This window comes from Cervus elaphus, chromosome 32, assembly GCF_910594005.1.
Source record: "Cervus elaphus chromosome 32, mCerEla1.1, whole genome shotgun sequence".
NCBI lineage: Eukaryota > Metazoa > Chordata > Mammalia > Artiodactyla > Cervidae > Cervus > Cervus elaphus.
The window spans coordinates 22111382-22123190 of NC_057846.1; the positions used below are offsets into that span (position 1 = coordinate 22111382).

Consider the following 11809-nt stretch of genomic DNA (forward strand, 5'->3'; position numbering starts at 1 on the left):
GGGAGTGGACGGAGGGGCGGGGGGGTGGGCGGGCGGGAGCTGGGTGATGTGACTTCTGCTCTTGGACGCACCAATCTAACCTTTCCAGTAGGGCAGCTCAGGGAACCACGGCCAGTAGACAGGCGGAGATAAAAATCTGGAGCCAGGATTAAGGGTCAGGTGGGAGATAAAAATGCAGGCCTGCATCCCACGTATAGGGGTTCCCCAACTGGATGTGGGTCCAACATCCCGGGACGGGTGAGAAGGTGACCAGGAGAGGAGATGGTTGGGGTGTCGGAAGGACTGGTGGAGAGCTAGAAGGGAGGGGAGCATGGTCCTGGTCTGGGGGCACGGTGAAGGATGTCAAACACAACAGCAAGAAGAGGACTGACATTCCCTGAACAGGAGGCCCTGTGACCAAGGACACTTTTGGGGGGTGAGGGGAGTGCGCAGAAGAGGTGTGGCTTTATTAGTTGTGGGGGGTGTGTGTACATGTGTGGGGGGCAGTGTGCGTGCATGTGTGGTATAGAGGAGACTGTGGGAAGCTCCTGGTGGAAGGGGAGAAGCCCGAGGAGCGTGTTTGATGGCAGAGGCAGGGTATGACGTGGAGGGGCAGGCGGGGAAGGGATGCGGTTTGGTGCCAGAGGGTGAAGTGGGAGGTCAGGGTCGCCTGAGTGAGTCCAAGGGTGGAGAGAGAGAGGACAGGGGCATCGTGGGCTCAGACTCTTTTTAGTATGCTGGCCTGAAGAGTCAGCGTTTTCCTGTCTCCATTCAGCTCAGAATCACTCTTGGAACTTGCAGAGGATGCTGCTTGCGGTGGGGGTTGTGGAAGTGCAGGGTGGCGAGAGGAACCTTCTCATGCCTTTGGTGCTGTGGTCACTTTGAGAGTAAGAAACACAGCCCAGTGGGGAAGTCATCCAACCCCAGCTGTTGCTAAACCCAAAACAAGTTGTTAACAGTCCAGAGTCCCTTAGCATCCAGACCCACGCACAGCCCCAGGCAGGTGATGCAGACGGGGGAGGTGGGCCGGGATAAGGCATCTGCCCTGGAGGCCTCCAGGCCCGGGTCCCTCCACGGCCCCAGGGACACTCCTGAGCTGCTGTCTCACCTGGAATCGAAGGTAGAAATTAGGAATTTGATGTGACCTATCTCAAGTGGAGACCCTGACAACTAATTTGGTGTTTAAAAAGCACCATGTAAGCCAAAGACATTTGTTTTCGGGGAGTGTCAAAGCAGAGGTCCCAGTATTGAGTTCTGTCTTCAGTGACGTCATGACCACTTTCACCTGCCTCTTCAACTCATCATTTTATCTCAGGGGGTTGAACAAATGGACGGGACTCTGTGCCACAAAAATAGCTCTCCTTCCGGTTTCCCCAGGGGTTTTCATGCTTCCCTCCTTCTCTCTCTCTCTCCTTAGACTTGGAGCTTCTCCCCTCAGTCCTTGCATCTTCACCCTTGTCCTCAGCCATCTAATCTTTATCCCTCCTTACGGCGCCCTGCGTGGGGACCCCATCAGCGGACTGTGTTCCACGTGAAGACTTTGTAGAGGATAGACATATTGCCCCTGCCTTGGGTGGTGCTGCAACCCTAAAAGCTTATTTCTTTAACAAACACTCTGCTGACCTCTGAAGACCATCCCACCCCTTGTTTCTCGTTTTGTGCCTCTGAGGTTGTTTGCACCATACTCACCCCCACCCAAGTCGGAATTCAGGTGGATCTGCCTTTATGATGGTCAGGCTCCGTCTCTTCTCCCATCTCATCCCGGTACCCAAAGCTCATTAAGTTGCCCCGGCCTTAGCATGGTATTGAGTTTGAAGAATTTTCCCAGGAGCATCTACTTTTCTGTAAGGATTCTGGCCTCTGGAATTCTCTGCCACCTGGTCGAGAAACACGCAGGCCTAGACTGACACCCTGCCCCCCTGATATTTTAAAAACTGAGGTTGGAAACGCTGGAAGGGACCTCACTGCCTCTGTCCACAGAGTTGCCGCTGTCCCTCGGGTCCTTCGGGAAAAGGGGAAGGCGATCTTGATTTTAAATGGAGTTCTAGCTAAGGACAAAAGCTCCCATCCAGGCCTGTGGAGACACTGGCGTTCTTGGGACTGTTTCTATCGGGCGTGGAGCATTTTCAGCATCTTTTTAAGCTGGTGTGTTTCTCACCCCTGGTTCCAGGGAGAAGATTGCCTACTTCACCAGAGCGAAGATAACCATCCCGTCCCTGCCTGCTGATGACGTGTGACCACATCGCCAACGAGCTCGTGTTTTTCACCTCTTCATTTCTTAGGGAGGGCAAAAGACTGAACATGCGTCTTGTTCGGGATTTTGTTTTGTAATATAACCGTCAACTCTTAAAGAGCTTTTATTTCACATCAGATTTTCAAACATGTTAATTTGTAAAGTACCTTGAATATAATTCTTATTTGTTTAAAAAAAGAGGAAAAAAAAATCAGATAACCAAAACGGGATCACCCGGTACCCAAATGTACAGTATCACCAGTGGGCTTTATTTTGTAGAAATGGAATAGAGGCAGGACCCCACGTGTATCCCGTTGGACCGACTGTTGAGAAATAACTTGGTTTAGCAGAAGGCGGTTTTCGCATTTCCTTTGTCCTCCTATGAGCAACCGTGAGGCTGGCAGCAGGGACCCTGGGTGCCGGAGGGCGGCTCCTTCCACGGGAGCAGGAGCCTCAGAGCAGGGTCCCTGGTCCACGTGGGACAGAGGGCGCATTCATCTCCGTCACCTCTGTCGGAACACTGTGTCCTGAGAACAGCTTCCTTTTTGTCCTTTTCTATGTGTCTAAAGAAAATAAAAACAAAATGCTGAGTATGAGAAGGTAAGGATGCAAAGGAGCCATTCTCCCAGCGACACTTCACTTCTAGTGACGTGTGACTTTAAAGGCAGGGAGACGAAAGGGGAAGAAGGCCAATTCGCCTCCAACACAACAGCATCAACACGTCAGCGAGCAGCCGCTGCTTCTCAGTCGGCGTGAGTGTAAGTGTTCACACCCGAGTGTCCGGCATGCACCAGGCGGATTGGGTGCTCAGCGTGAGGGTGGTACCCGGTGGACGAAGGTGGGGGCCCGGGGCTCGGAGGACCAGCAACGCCAGCGATGCAGGCGGAGACGCGTCAGCCGCACGTGGTGCAACCAGGCGCAGAGGAAGGGGTGTCTTGACTGAATCGGGGTTGCGAAATACTTCAGTAAACCGATTTCTTCTAACCTTTACTAGAAGTTACTTTGCAGCTGTCATTTTTAGGGAATCCTGTCTATAGCTTGTGGTAAGCAGTTAGGACGCAAAGAGAAGAGAGTGCCTGGGGAGATGATTAAATTGAAGTAAAGTCTGAGTCACTTGTTAAAAAAAATATATATATTCCAGACGAACAAGATGGAGACCAACTAAAGTTCCCTCCGGTGGAGAATTTTAGCTTGCCCAATTCAAGCACTTCTTAAAAGAAACGAATCCCCAGGATAGCCCTGCCTGCATACAAGGCTTTTAAAATAAACAGTTTTTGTGCAAGTTAAGCCATACTTGCTACCCGGTCTATAATACTGGAAGGGGCAGTGTTAGGCTCACCTAAGATGAGCCACCTTAGGTAGCAAGTGAAATCAATTTTTTTTTTAAGAGATGAAAAAATCATCTTAAGGGAATGGGTCCCATAAAAAAAGAAACATGAGTTCTATTCCTAAGCTAGAATCCTCATTGGTAAGAATTTATATTCGAAAGCAATTACACATGTTTTGGAAAATTCATTTGTCAGAATCAGAATTCAAATCAAGCCATTTCTGAGCCTAGAACTGTAATGACTTTTCCTAAGTGTCCCCACCATTTATGTACAAAAGTCTCTGAAGTGATAACTGGACGTGACACTACTTTGAACAAAAACCAGCCTCGTGAATTGACTGAGCACAGTCCTTGCAGGCGGCCCAGTTCATCCTGTTAGGTGACCTAGGAGAACTGGAAAAAGAGCTCTGCTCCTCCTTGTCAAGGTCAAATGTGAAAAACAGAAGTTTATTTAATGTAGAGTTAAATGAAGGTCAGCTGTCTTCAGCTTCTCAGTTTGACCATGAAAATGTTTATAGGATTATGTGTGGTTGTACCGTACGATTTTATTTTCTTCATTTATTTATTTACGGTCTTATTTATGTTCTGTTTAATATATAGTTTGGTTCTGGCCATCTTAAATGTTTGACATAGAAGAGGCTATATTGGAATATTTACAGCTTTATAAATTCCATCAGATTAGCTGTTAACTTTTTGTACTACGCAAGAGTTTCAGACAAGCATAAAAGAATAAAACCTGTCTCAGGCCGGTAGTTAGCAGTTGTATGCAAGATGCTTTGGTTTTATTTTACAGCATTTGCTCATTTCTAACGTGAGAGGCAAACTTATTTTAATATAATCCTTTTTCACACTTTAAAAATCAGCAATAGTGTTATGTATTTATAGGCAGCTTTTAACAATCCTGTTGTATTTGTACTAACCCAAATGATTCACAGTGACAAAACATTTTAATGACTTGATCACAAAACCATCTGGACAACATGAATTTTAATATTATAAATACTATTTTTTAAAGGTAGAATTTATTCTTCACAGGGTAAAAAGAATGTAATATTTAGTTCTCAAGTTTGAATTATCAGTATGTTATTAAAATTTTGTATATCAGAATCTAAGTGTTACAGGTACAAAAAGAATATTGCTAGCCAAATGAACAAAGTTTAGCTGAATCTCTGTAGCATGCAAATCAAATAAATTTAAAATCTTTTTTGGTATTACTTTATATTGTATTAAATATCAAAAGCTCAGGACTGAAACTAAATATTTAATCAGGTTAAATTCTGAATATGTTTCTGTTTTAATTTGTCTTGTTTGTAAAAGTATGCAAATACATCACATAGATTAACTCTGGTTTCTGCACTTTTCATGTGTTCGTGGGTGGAAAAAAAATTCAGTGTTTTTCTTTTTTTTTTAAAACAAAGATACATATTGCCTAATACTTTATTTCAGTGTCTTTATTGTTCACTTAATTTCCCTGACTGGCACAAACACAAAAGTTTACTCAAACTATGTACCAAACAAATAGAAAATCTTTCACGAAGAATTCCTCAAGCCCACAGCTTGTTGTGAATAGCTCTTGGCTGGACCATATATATCACTGATTCTTTAAAAAGGGGCCAGGGGAGGGAGGCGGTGCTCTGCCCACACCCCCCAGTCCTAGCCCCCAGCACCCCTGTGGCTGCTCTTTCTACCCCAGGACCCAGGGCACAGAAGCAAAAACACATCTGTGTGGTAGATTTTTACATGAATCTTTAAAACCCCAGACTGCCCTCTGCTTCAGACAGTCTCCAAAGAGGCGCGAAGCTCTGCAGTTCAAAAGGGGATGGTGTGTCCCCCATAGGCACTGATCATGCTCTCAGACAACCAGCGATTCTCTTAGTATAATCAAACTGCCAGACTTGTGTTGTTGTTTAGTCGCTAAGTTGTGTCCTACTCTGCCACCCCATGGACTGTAGCCTGCCGGGCTCCTCTGTCCATGAGATTCCCCAGGCAAGGTAACTGGAGTGGGTTGCCTTTTCCTCCTCCAGGGGATCTTCCCAACCCAAGGATCAAACCCATGCGATTTTTTACCACTGAGCCACCAGGGAAACCAGACTTTCAGTTTTAGTATAACATGATTTTAAACACTTAAAAGAAGTCAATGGTTATCAGTAACATTTTCATTTGCCAAGTGATTTTATCTCTATGAATAACACCTTCAAAAGATGTGTAGATGCTAATATAATGTTTTATTGACCAGTTCTGTGCAGTCACTGAATCCATTTTAAAATTGAGAAAACCCATCCCCAATAATGAGTATGATGACTATTAAGTCTTTGAATGGTTTTGGTCTCAGAGTGGAAGAAAATCGTTTACCACCTTAGAAAGAAATGACAGTTTCAGAAACAACAGAGGAAAATGCATTTTAGAAAACGGAAAGCATAGTGAATGGGTGACTGTGTAACCAGGAAGTCCTACCAAATCATCCGAGGAGGAGACACCGCGGACCCCTTCTGGGTTAGAGTTTCAGCTGAGTGGTTTTCATCTCCAGATGTAGGCGGTGAGGCTGAGTTTCTGCCACTGCGTAGTGGCCAGAAGCCAGGGGAGCCTGGGTCCTGCAGGCAGCCCAGTTCAGCAGACACCCTCCCAGCAGGAGAGAAAATCCAGCAAACCAGCCGATAAAGAGGGCCTCTCCAAACTCCCACCTGGGCACAATCTCGGGGATGCTCTCGTCCCAGAACTCCTGGACTGTCACGTGGGCCACCCAAGAGACGGGAACAAGGGCTGTGACGCCCGCTGTCCAGAACAGAATTCCTCCCAGGATCAACAGCCGCTTCTTGACGTCCCGCTGTGTCTCTCCAATCCTCAAGCAGTCCAGGCCAAAGCCCGACACCAGCAGGCCCAGGAGCCCCAGCCCATTCGAGAGGAACATTAAAACCCTAGAGATCCTGAGCTCAGCAGGCAAACCCAGGAAAGACTCGAAATCTTTGCACTGCGTCCCCACTTCCTCCTGGACGACACAGGCTTGCCAGAGCCCCATGGTCCAGTTTTCCATTTCATTTAAGTCCAGGTTGAAATTCTTCCATTGAGGCAGGTAGTTTGTAAGACAGGATAAAACCCATCCCAGCAAGGATAGTGAAATTCCAGCTAGTTGTGCCACCGCTCTAAACACTAAAGCCATCATAAAATCCCGCGACCTTAGCCAGGCTCACCCCTGTCTTTCAGTGGCAGTGAAAAGAAGTGCGACACTTGTATTAATATTATCACTTGCAGAGCTCAAAACTATTTTTTCATTGTGTATATAGGAGGATTCTTGCCAGAGTTGCTATTGTTCGATTCTGTGTTGAATAGATTTCAGAAAAGGATAGGGAAATAATTCTGCAAACCAGTCATGCCAAGGTGTGGCCAAGATCATGTTCACATCCTATGGACTGCATTTTATAGTATGCAGTTTGTCCCCAGAATAACATGAACTGGTAATAATCCTCTCATTGTGAATGTGTAAATGGTTCTCGTGTTGTTCCCAAACTTTCTGATAAGTCAAAGAATTAAGAAGTCTCCAGGCAAAATGTTTAATTGACAGTTTGGTTCAACTCCTGCTGCTTTTTATCTAATTGCACCTGTCACATTTTCTTCTTTTCAAAGGTCTCATATTTCAGTATGCCTGTTGTGGTAAGTGTTATTGGCTTTAAAAAATAGGTTCAGCACAAGTATTTCTTAACCAAATCAATCACAGAAATTTCTTCTGTAGGTTTTAAATCAGACTTTGTTTTCTAATCTCTCAGGCTACATATAGCCCATAACATATGAAACCATTCTGAACTAAGTATCAGGTCTGTTTAACCCCAGTGCCTTCCTGACAGCTACACTCATGTGGGCATAAACACTTGCTATTTTTTGTTTGGTTCTTTTCCTGAACAGCAAAAAAGTTAAGCAGTAGTACTGTGTAGGTTAGAATCCACATCCGTTTCAATTCATCTCCATGCTTGTAACTTTTAATCAAACAAAGGAATGTTTTTATTACACCTGATGAGCTGAATAACAAGCAAAATATTTTTGGAATTGTTTTTTTAAAGTCTGAAGCTTTCGAGGGAAGAGACGAGAGGAGATTGGCTGGTATTTTAAATCTCAAGAGTATTACAATGTACTGAAAACCTTCAGCCTCATAAAGTCCTACATAGCAGGGTTCCTAGTAATTTCCTAAACACAAACCACCTCTGTTCAAGAAAGACCAACTCATTGTTGTGGAAATGGCACTTTGGAGAGGCTTAGCATGTGGTTTTGCTAGTACAGAATGCTTAAAGGATTTCAAATTGTTAGTTTAGCTTTTTTTTTTCTTGAGGAAACAAGTTATCAATTTCAGCTGCCAACAAAACCAAAAACAATTTCTAATATCAAATTAACATATTAAGCTTAATGCTGACTCTATTGGACAATCGCCACTACATTTTGATTGAAATAACCAGATCAATGAAATTTCTTTTGTTGATACCTATGAAATGGTTACCACAACAACTTTCTTTGGATATAAGATTGGCCTCTTTCTTACTTCTCCAGGTTTGGGGAGGATGAGCTATCTAGGATAGAAAAGTCATTGTCTGATGAGAAAATGTGAGCAGCACAGAGTGAGTTACATAACGAAGACCCCTTTTTCCTGCAGACACTCCATCCCAGTTGATGAAGGAAGATATACCTCTCTGTTTTCCCCAGTGCCTTATACTGAAGGGTTGGCAGTTCCATTTTCCAGGTATGCACACTGAGTTTGCATTTCTGCCACTGCATAGTGGCCGGAAGCCAGGGGAGCCTGGGTCCTGCAGGCAGCCCAGTTCAGCAGACACCCTCCCAGCAAGAGAGAAAATCCAGCAAACCAGCCGATAAAGAGGGCCTCTCCAAACTCCCACCTGGGCACAATCTCGGGGATGCTCTCGTCCCAGAACTCCTGGACTGTCACGTGGGCCACCCAAGAGACGGGAACAAGGGCTGTGACGCCCGCTGTCCAGAACAGAATTCCTCCCAGGATCAACAGCCGCTTCTTGACGTCCCGCTGTGTCTCTCCAATCCTCAAGCAGTCCAGGCCAAAGCCTGACACCAGCAGGCCCAGGAGCCCCAGCCCATTCGAGAGGAACATTAAAACCCTAGAGATCCTGAGCTCAGCAGGCAAACCCAGGAAAGACTCGAAGTCCTTGCACAGCGTCCCCACTTCCTCCTGGACGACACAGGCTTGCCAGAGCCCCATGGTCCAGTTTTCCATTTCATTTAAGTCCAGGTTGAGGTTTTTCCAATGTGGCAAGTAAGTCGTAATAATGGATAAAACCCATCCCAGAAATGAGAGCAAAATCCCAATGAATTGCATTGCTACCCTCAAGACTAAAGCCATTGCAACAGGCCTTAGGACCCTTGCCACCCGTATAGGAGCTGCCGTCTCGTGGTGGGCAGTCGTGTGACAATCTTGGTTAAATGCCGCTCAGGGAATATAAGCTTTGGTCGTTAACTCTTTGCACACTCTGAAATGCGTTTTTGTTCTTCTCGAATATAATGTTTCATGTAAAGGACCAAGGGCTCTGTTAAAACTATGAGTTAGGCTTTCCGATAAAGATTTGATCTGTTACCTTCCAATTTGCTTGGTAAAATTATATCCACTATGCTTGATGAGTATAAGTCTAAGGATGAACAAAGAGGGCTCTATGACCCCTCACCCTAAAATACAACAGAAATCTTTGTGCTTCAATATGGATTAATTAGATTTTAAGTGGTGATAAAAGGCCAGCTCTTTCTACAACAGGACCTCATTGTAATAGCTGAATCTGAGATTTCAGAGATGCAAAACAAGACCTTGTAAAGAAAGGTAGACTGTTTGTCTATAATCTTTACCCTTCTCAGGCTTCCTTAACCTACACGAGAGCCTGGCCCACGTTCTTGAGTGTCACAGGGACTCGGTTGGGACTTGGCAGAGAACGTTTCCCTCAGATTCCTTTGAAAGGTAGAGGCGGATTCACTGGATTAATTAAAATGAAAGACACCAAGGCCATGCCCAGAGGTACCAACTGAGGAAGGGGGCATCTCTGGATTTCATTCTGAGATTTTCTCCATCCTTGTTAAGGACCTGAGATAGAACGTGATTTCTTAGTATCCAACAGGTGTTTTTTTGGTCCAGAATCAAGCTGTCTTCACTATCATTTAAGCCACAAAGACAAAGCGGCACCAGGCAAGGAAACTCCTACCAATTCCAAGACAAAACAGCCTCCCTGGGACTGAGCTTTGAGGCGTCATCTTGTGTGTGTGTGTTCTCTCACTATGTTTTAATTTATGAACTGAAGGATAATTGCTTTACAAAATTCTCTTTCAAACCTCAACATGAATCAGCCACAAGTACACATAGATCCCCTCCCTTTTGAACCTTGCTCCCCTCTCCCTCCCCATCCCCCCCCCGTCTAGGTTGATGCAGAGCCCCTGTTTGAGTTTCCTGAGACATACAGCAAGTTCCCGTTGGCTATCTATTTTACATACGGTGATGTAAGTTTCCATGTTACTCTTTCCATACATCTCACCCTCTCCTCCCCTCTCCCCGTGTCTTTAAGTCTATTCTCTATGTCTGTTTCTCCATTGCTGCCCTGTAAATATATTCTTCAGTACCATTTTTCTAGATTCCGTATATATGTGTTAGAATACAGTATTTATCTTTCTCTTTCTGACTCCCTTCACTCTGAGTAATAGGTTCTAGGTTCATCCACTTCATTAGAACTGACTCAAATATGTCCCTTTTTATGGCTGAGTAATATTCCATTGTGTGTATGTACCACAACTTCTTTATCCATCCATCTGTTAATGGACATCTAGGTTGCTTCCATGTTCTAGCTATTGCAAATAGTGCTGCAATGAACAATGGGATACATGTGTCTTTTTCAGTTTTGGTTTCCTCAGGGTATATGCCTAGTAGTGGGATTGCTGGGTCATATGGTGGCTTTATTCCTAGTTTTTTAAGGAATCTCCATACAGTCTTCCATAGTGGCTTTATCAGTTTACATTCCCACCAATAGTGCAAGAGCATTCTCTTTTCTCCACACCCTCTCCAGCATTTATCGTTTGTTCACTTTTTGATCATGGCCATTCTGACCAGTGTAAGGTGATATCTCACTGTAGTTTTCATTTGCATTTCTCTAATAATGAGCGATGTTGAGCATCTTTTCATGTATTTGTCAGCCATCTCTATGTCTTCCTTGGAGAAATGTCTGTTTAGGCCTTTTTCCCACTTTTTGATTGGGTTGTTTATTTTTCTGGTATTGAGTTGCATGAGCTGCTTGTATATTTTGGAAATTAATCCTTTGTCTGTTTTTTCATTTGCTATTATTTTCTCCCATTCTGAGGGTTGTCTTTTCACCTTGCTTATAGTTTTCTTTGCTCTGCAAAAGCTTTTAAGTTTAATCAGGTCACACTTTTTATTTCCATTACTCAAGGAGGTGGGTCATAGAGGATCTTGCTTTGATTTATGTCATTGAGTGTTCTGCCTATATTTTCCTCTAAGAATTTTATAGTTTTTGGTCTTATATTTAATCCATTTTGAGTTTATCTTTGTGTATGATGTTAGGAAGTGTTCTAATTTCATTCTTCTACATGTAGCTGTCCAGTTTTCCCAGCACCATTTATTGAAGAGGCTGTCTTTGCCCCATTTTATATTCTTGGCTCCTTTGTCAAAAATAAGGTACCCATAGGTGCATGGGTTTATTTCTGGGCTTTCTATCTTGTTCCATTGGTCTGTATTTCTGTTTTTGTGCCAGTACCATATTGTCTTGATGACCATAGCTTTGTAGTATAATCTGAAGTCAGGAAGGTTGATTCCTCCAGTTCCATTCTTCTTTCTCAAGACTGTTTTGGCTATTTGGGGTCTTTTGTGTTTCCGTATGAATTGTGAAATTTTTTATGCTAGTTCTGTGAAAAATGCCGTTGGTCATTTGATAGGGATCACATTGAATCTCTAGATTGCATTTGGTAGTATAGTCATTTTCACAATACTGATTTCTCCTACCCAGGAACATGGAATATCTCTCCATCTGTTTATGTCCTCTTTGATATCTTTCATTAGCATCTTATAATTTTCTGTGTACAGTTCTTTTTGTCTCCTTAGGTAAGTTTATTCCTAGGTATTTAATTCTTTTTGTTGCAATGGTGAATAGGATTGATTCCTTAATTTCTCTTTCTGATATTTCATTGTTAATATGTAGAAATGTAAGTGATTTCTGTGTATTGATTTTGTATCCTGCAACTTTGCTAAATTCACTGATTAGCTCTAGAAATTT

The 11809-nt window shown here is 43.8% G+C and overlaps 3 protein-coding genes across 4 annotated transcripts in view; 1 reads left to right on the top strand and 2 right to left on the bottom strand.

Annotated features, from left to right (window-relative positions):
- The window catches only part of WWC2 (WW and C2 domain containing 2), a 145937-nt gene extending 140963 nt beyond the window's left edge, over positions 1-4974 (top strand). For both annotated transcript variants that reach the window (XM_043893266.1, XM_043893267.1), the window contains one exon: positions 2150-4974. In XM_043893266.1, the coding sequence (XP_043749201.1) occupies positions 2150-2216 (67 nt within the window). In that variant the 3' untranslated portion in view covers positions 2217-4974. The remainder of the gene's footprint in view (positions 1-2149) is intronic.
- A 1059-nt stretch (positions 4975-6033) lies between these two features.
- Positions 6034-6696, bottom strand: LOC122687763 (claudin-22-like). Its single transcript, XM_043893385.1, has one exon. It carries the CDS (start codon positions 6694-6696, stop codon positions 6034-6036), a length of 663 nt encoding a protein of 220 aa, XP_043749320.1.
- Positions 6697-8229: 1533 nt separating this feature from the next.
- LOC122687716 (putative claudin-24) lies at positions 8230-8892 on the bottom strand. Its single transcript, XM_043893324.1, has one exon. It carries the CDS (start codon positions 8890-8892, stop codon positions 8230-8232), a length of 663 nt encoding a protein of 220 aa, XP_043749259.1.
- Between the last annotated feature and the right edge of the window lie 2917 nt (positions 8893-11809).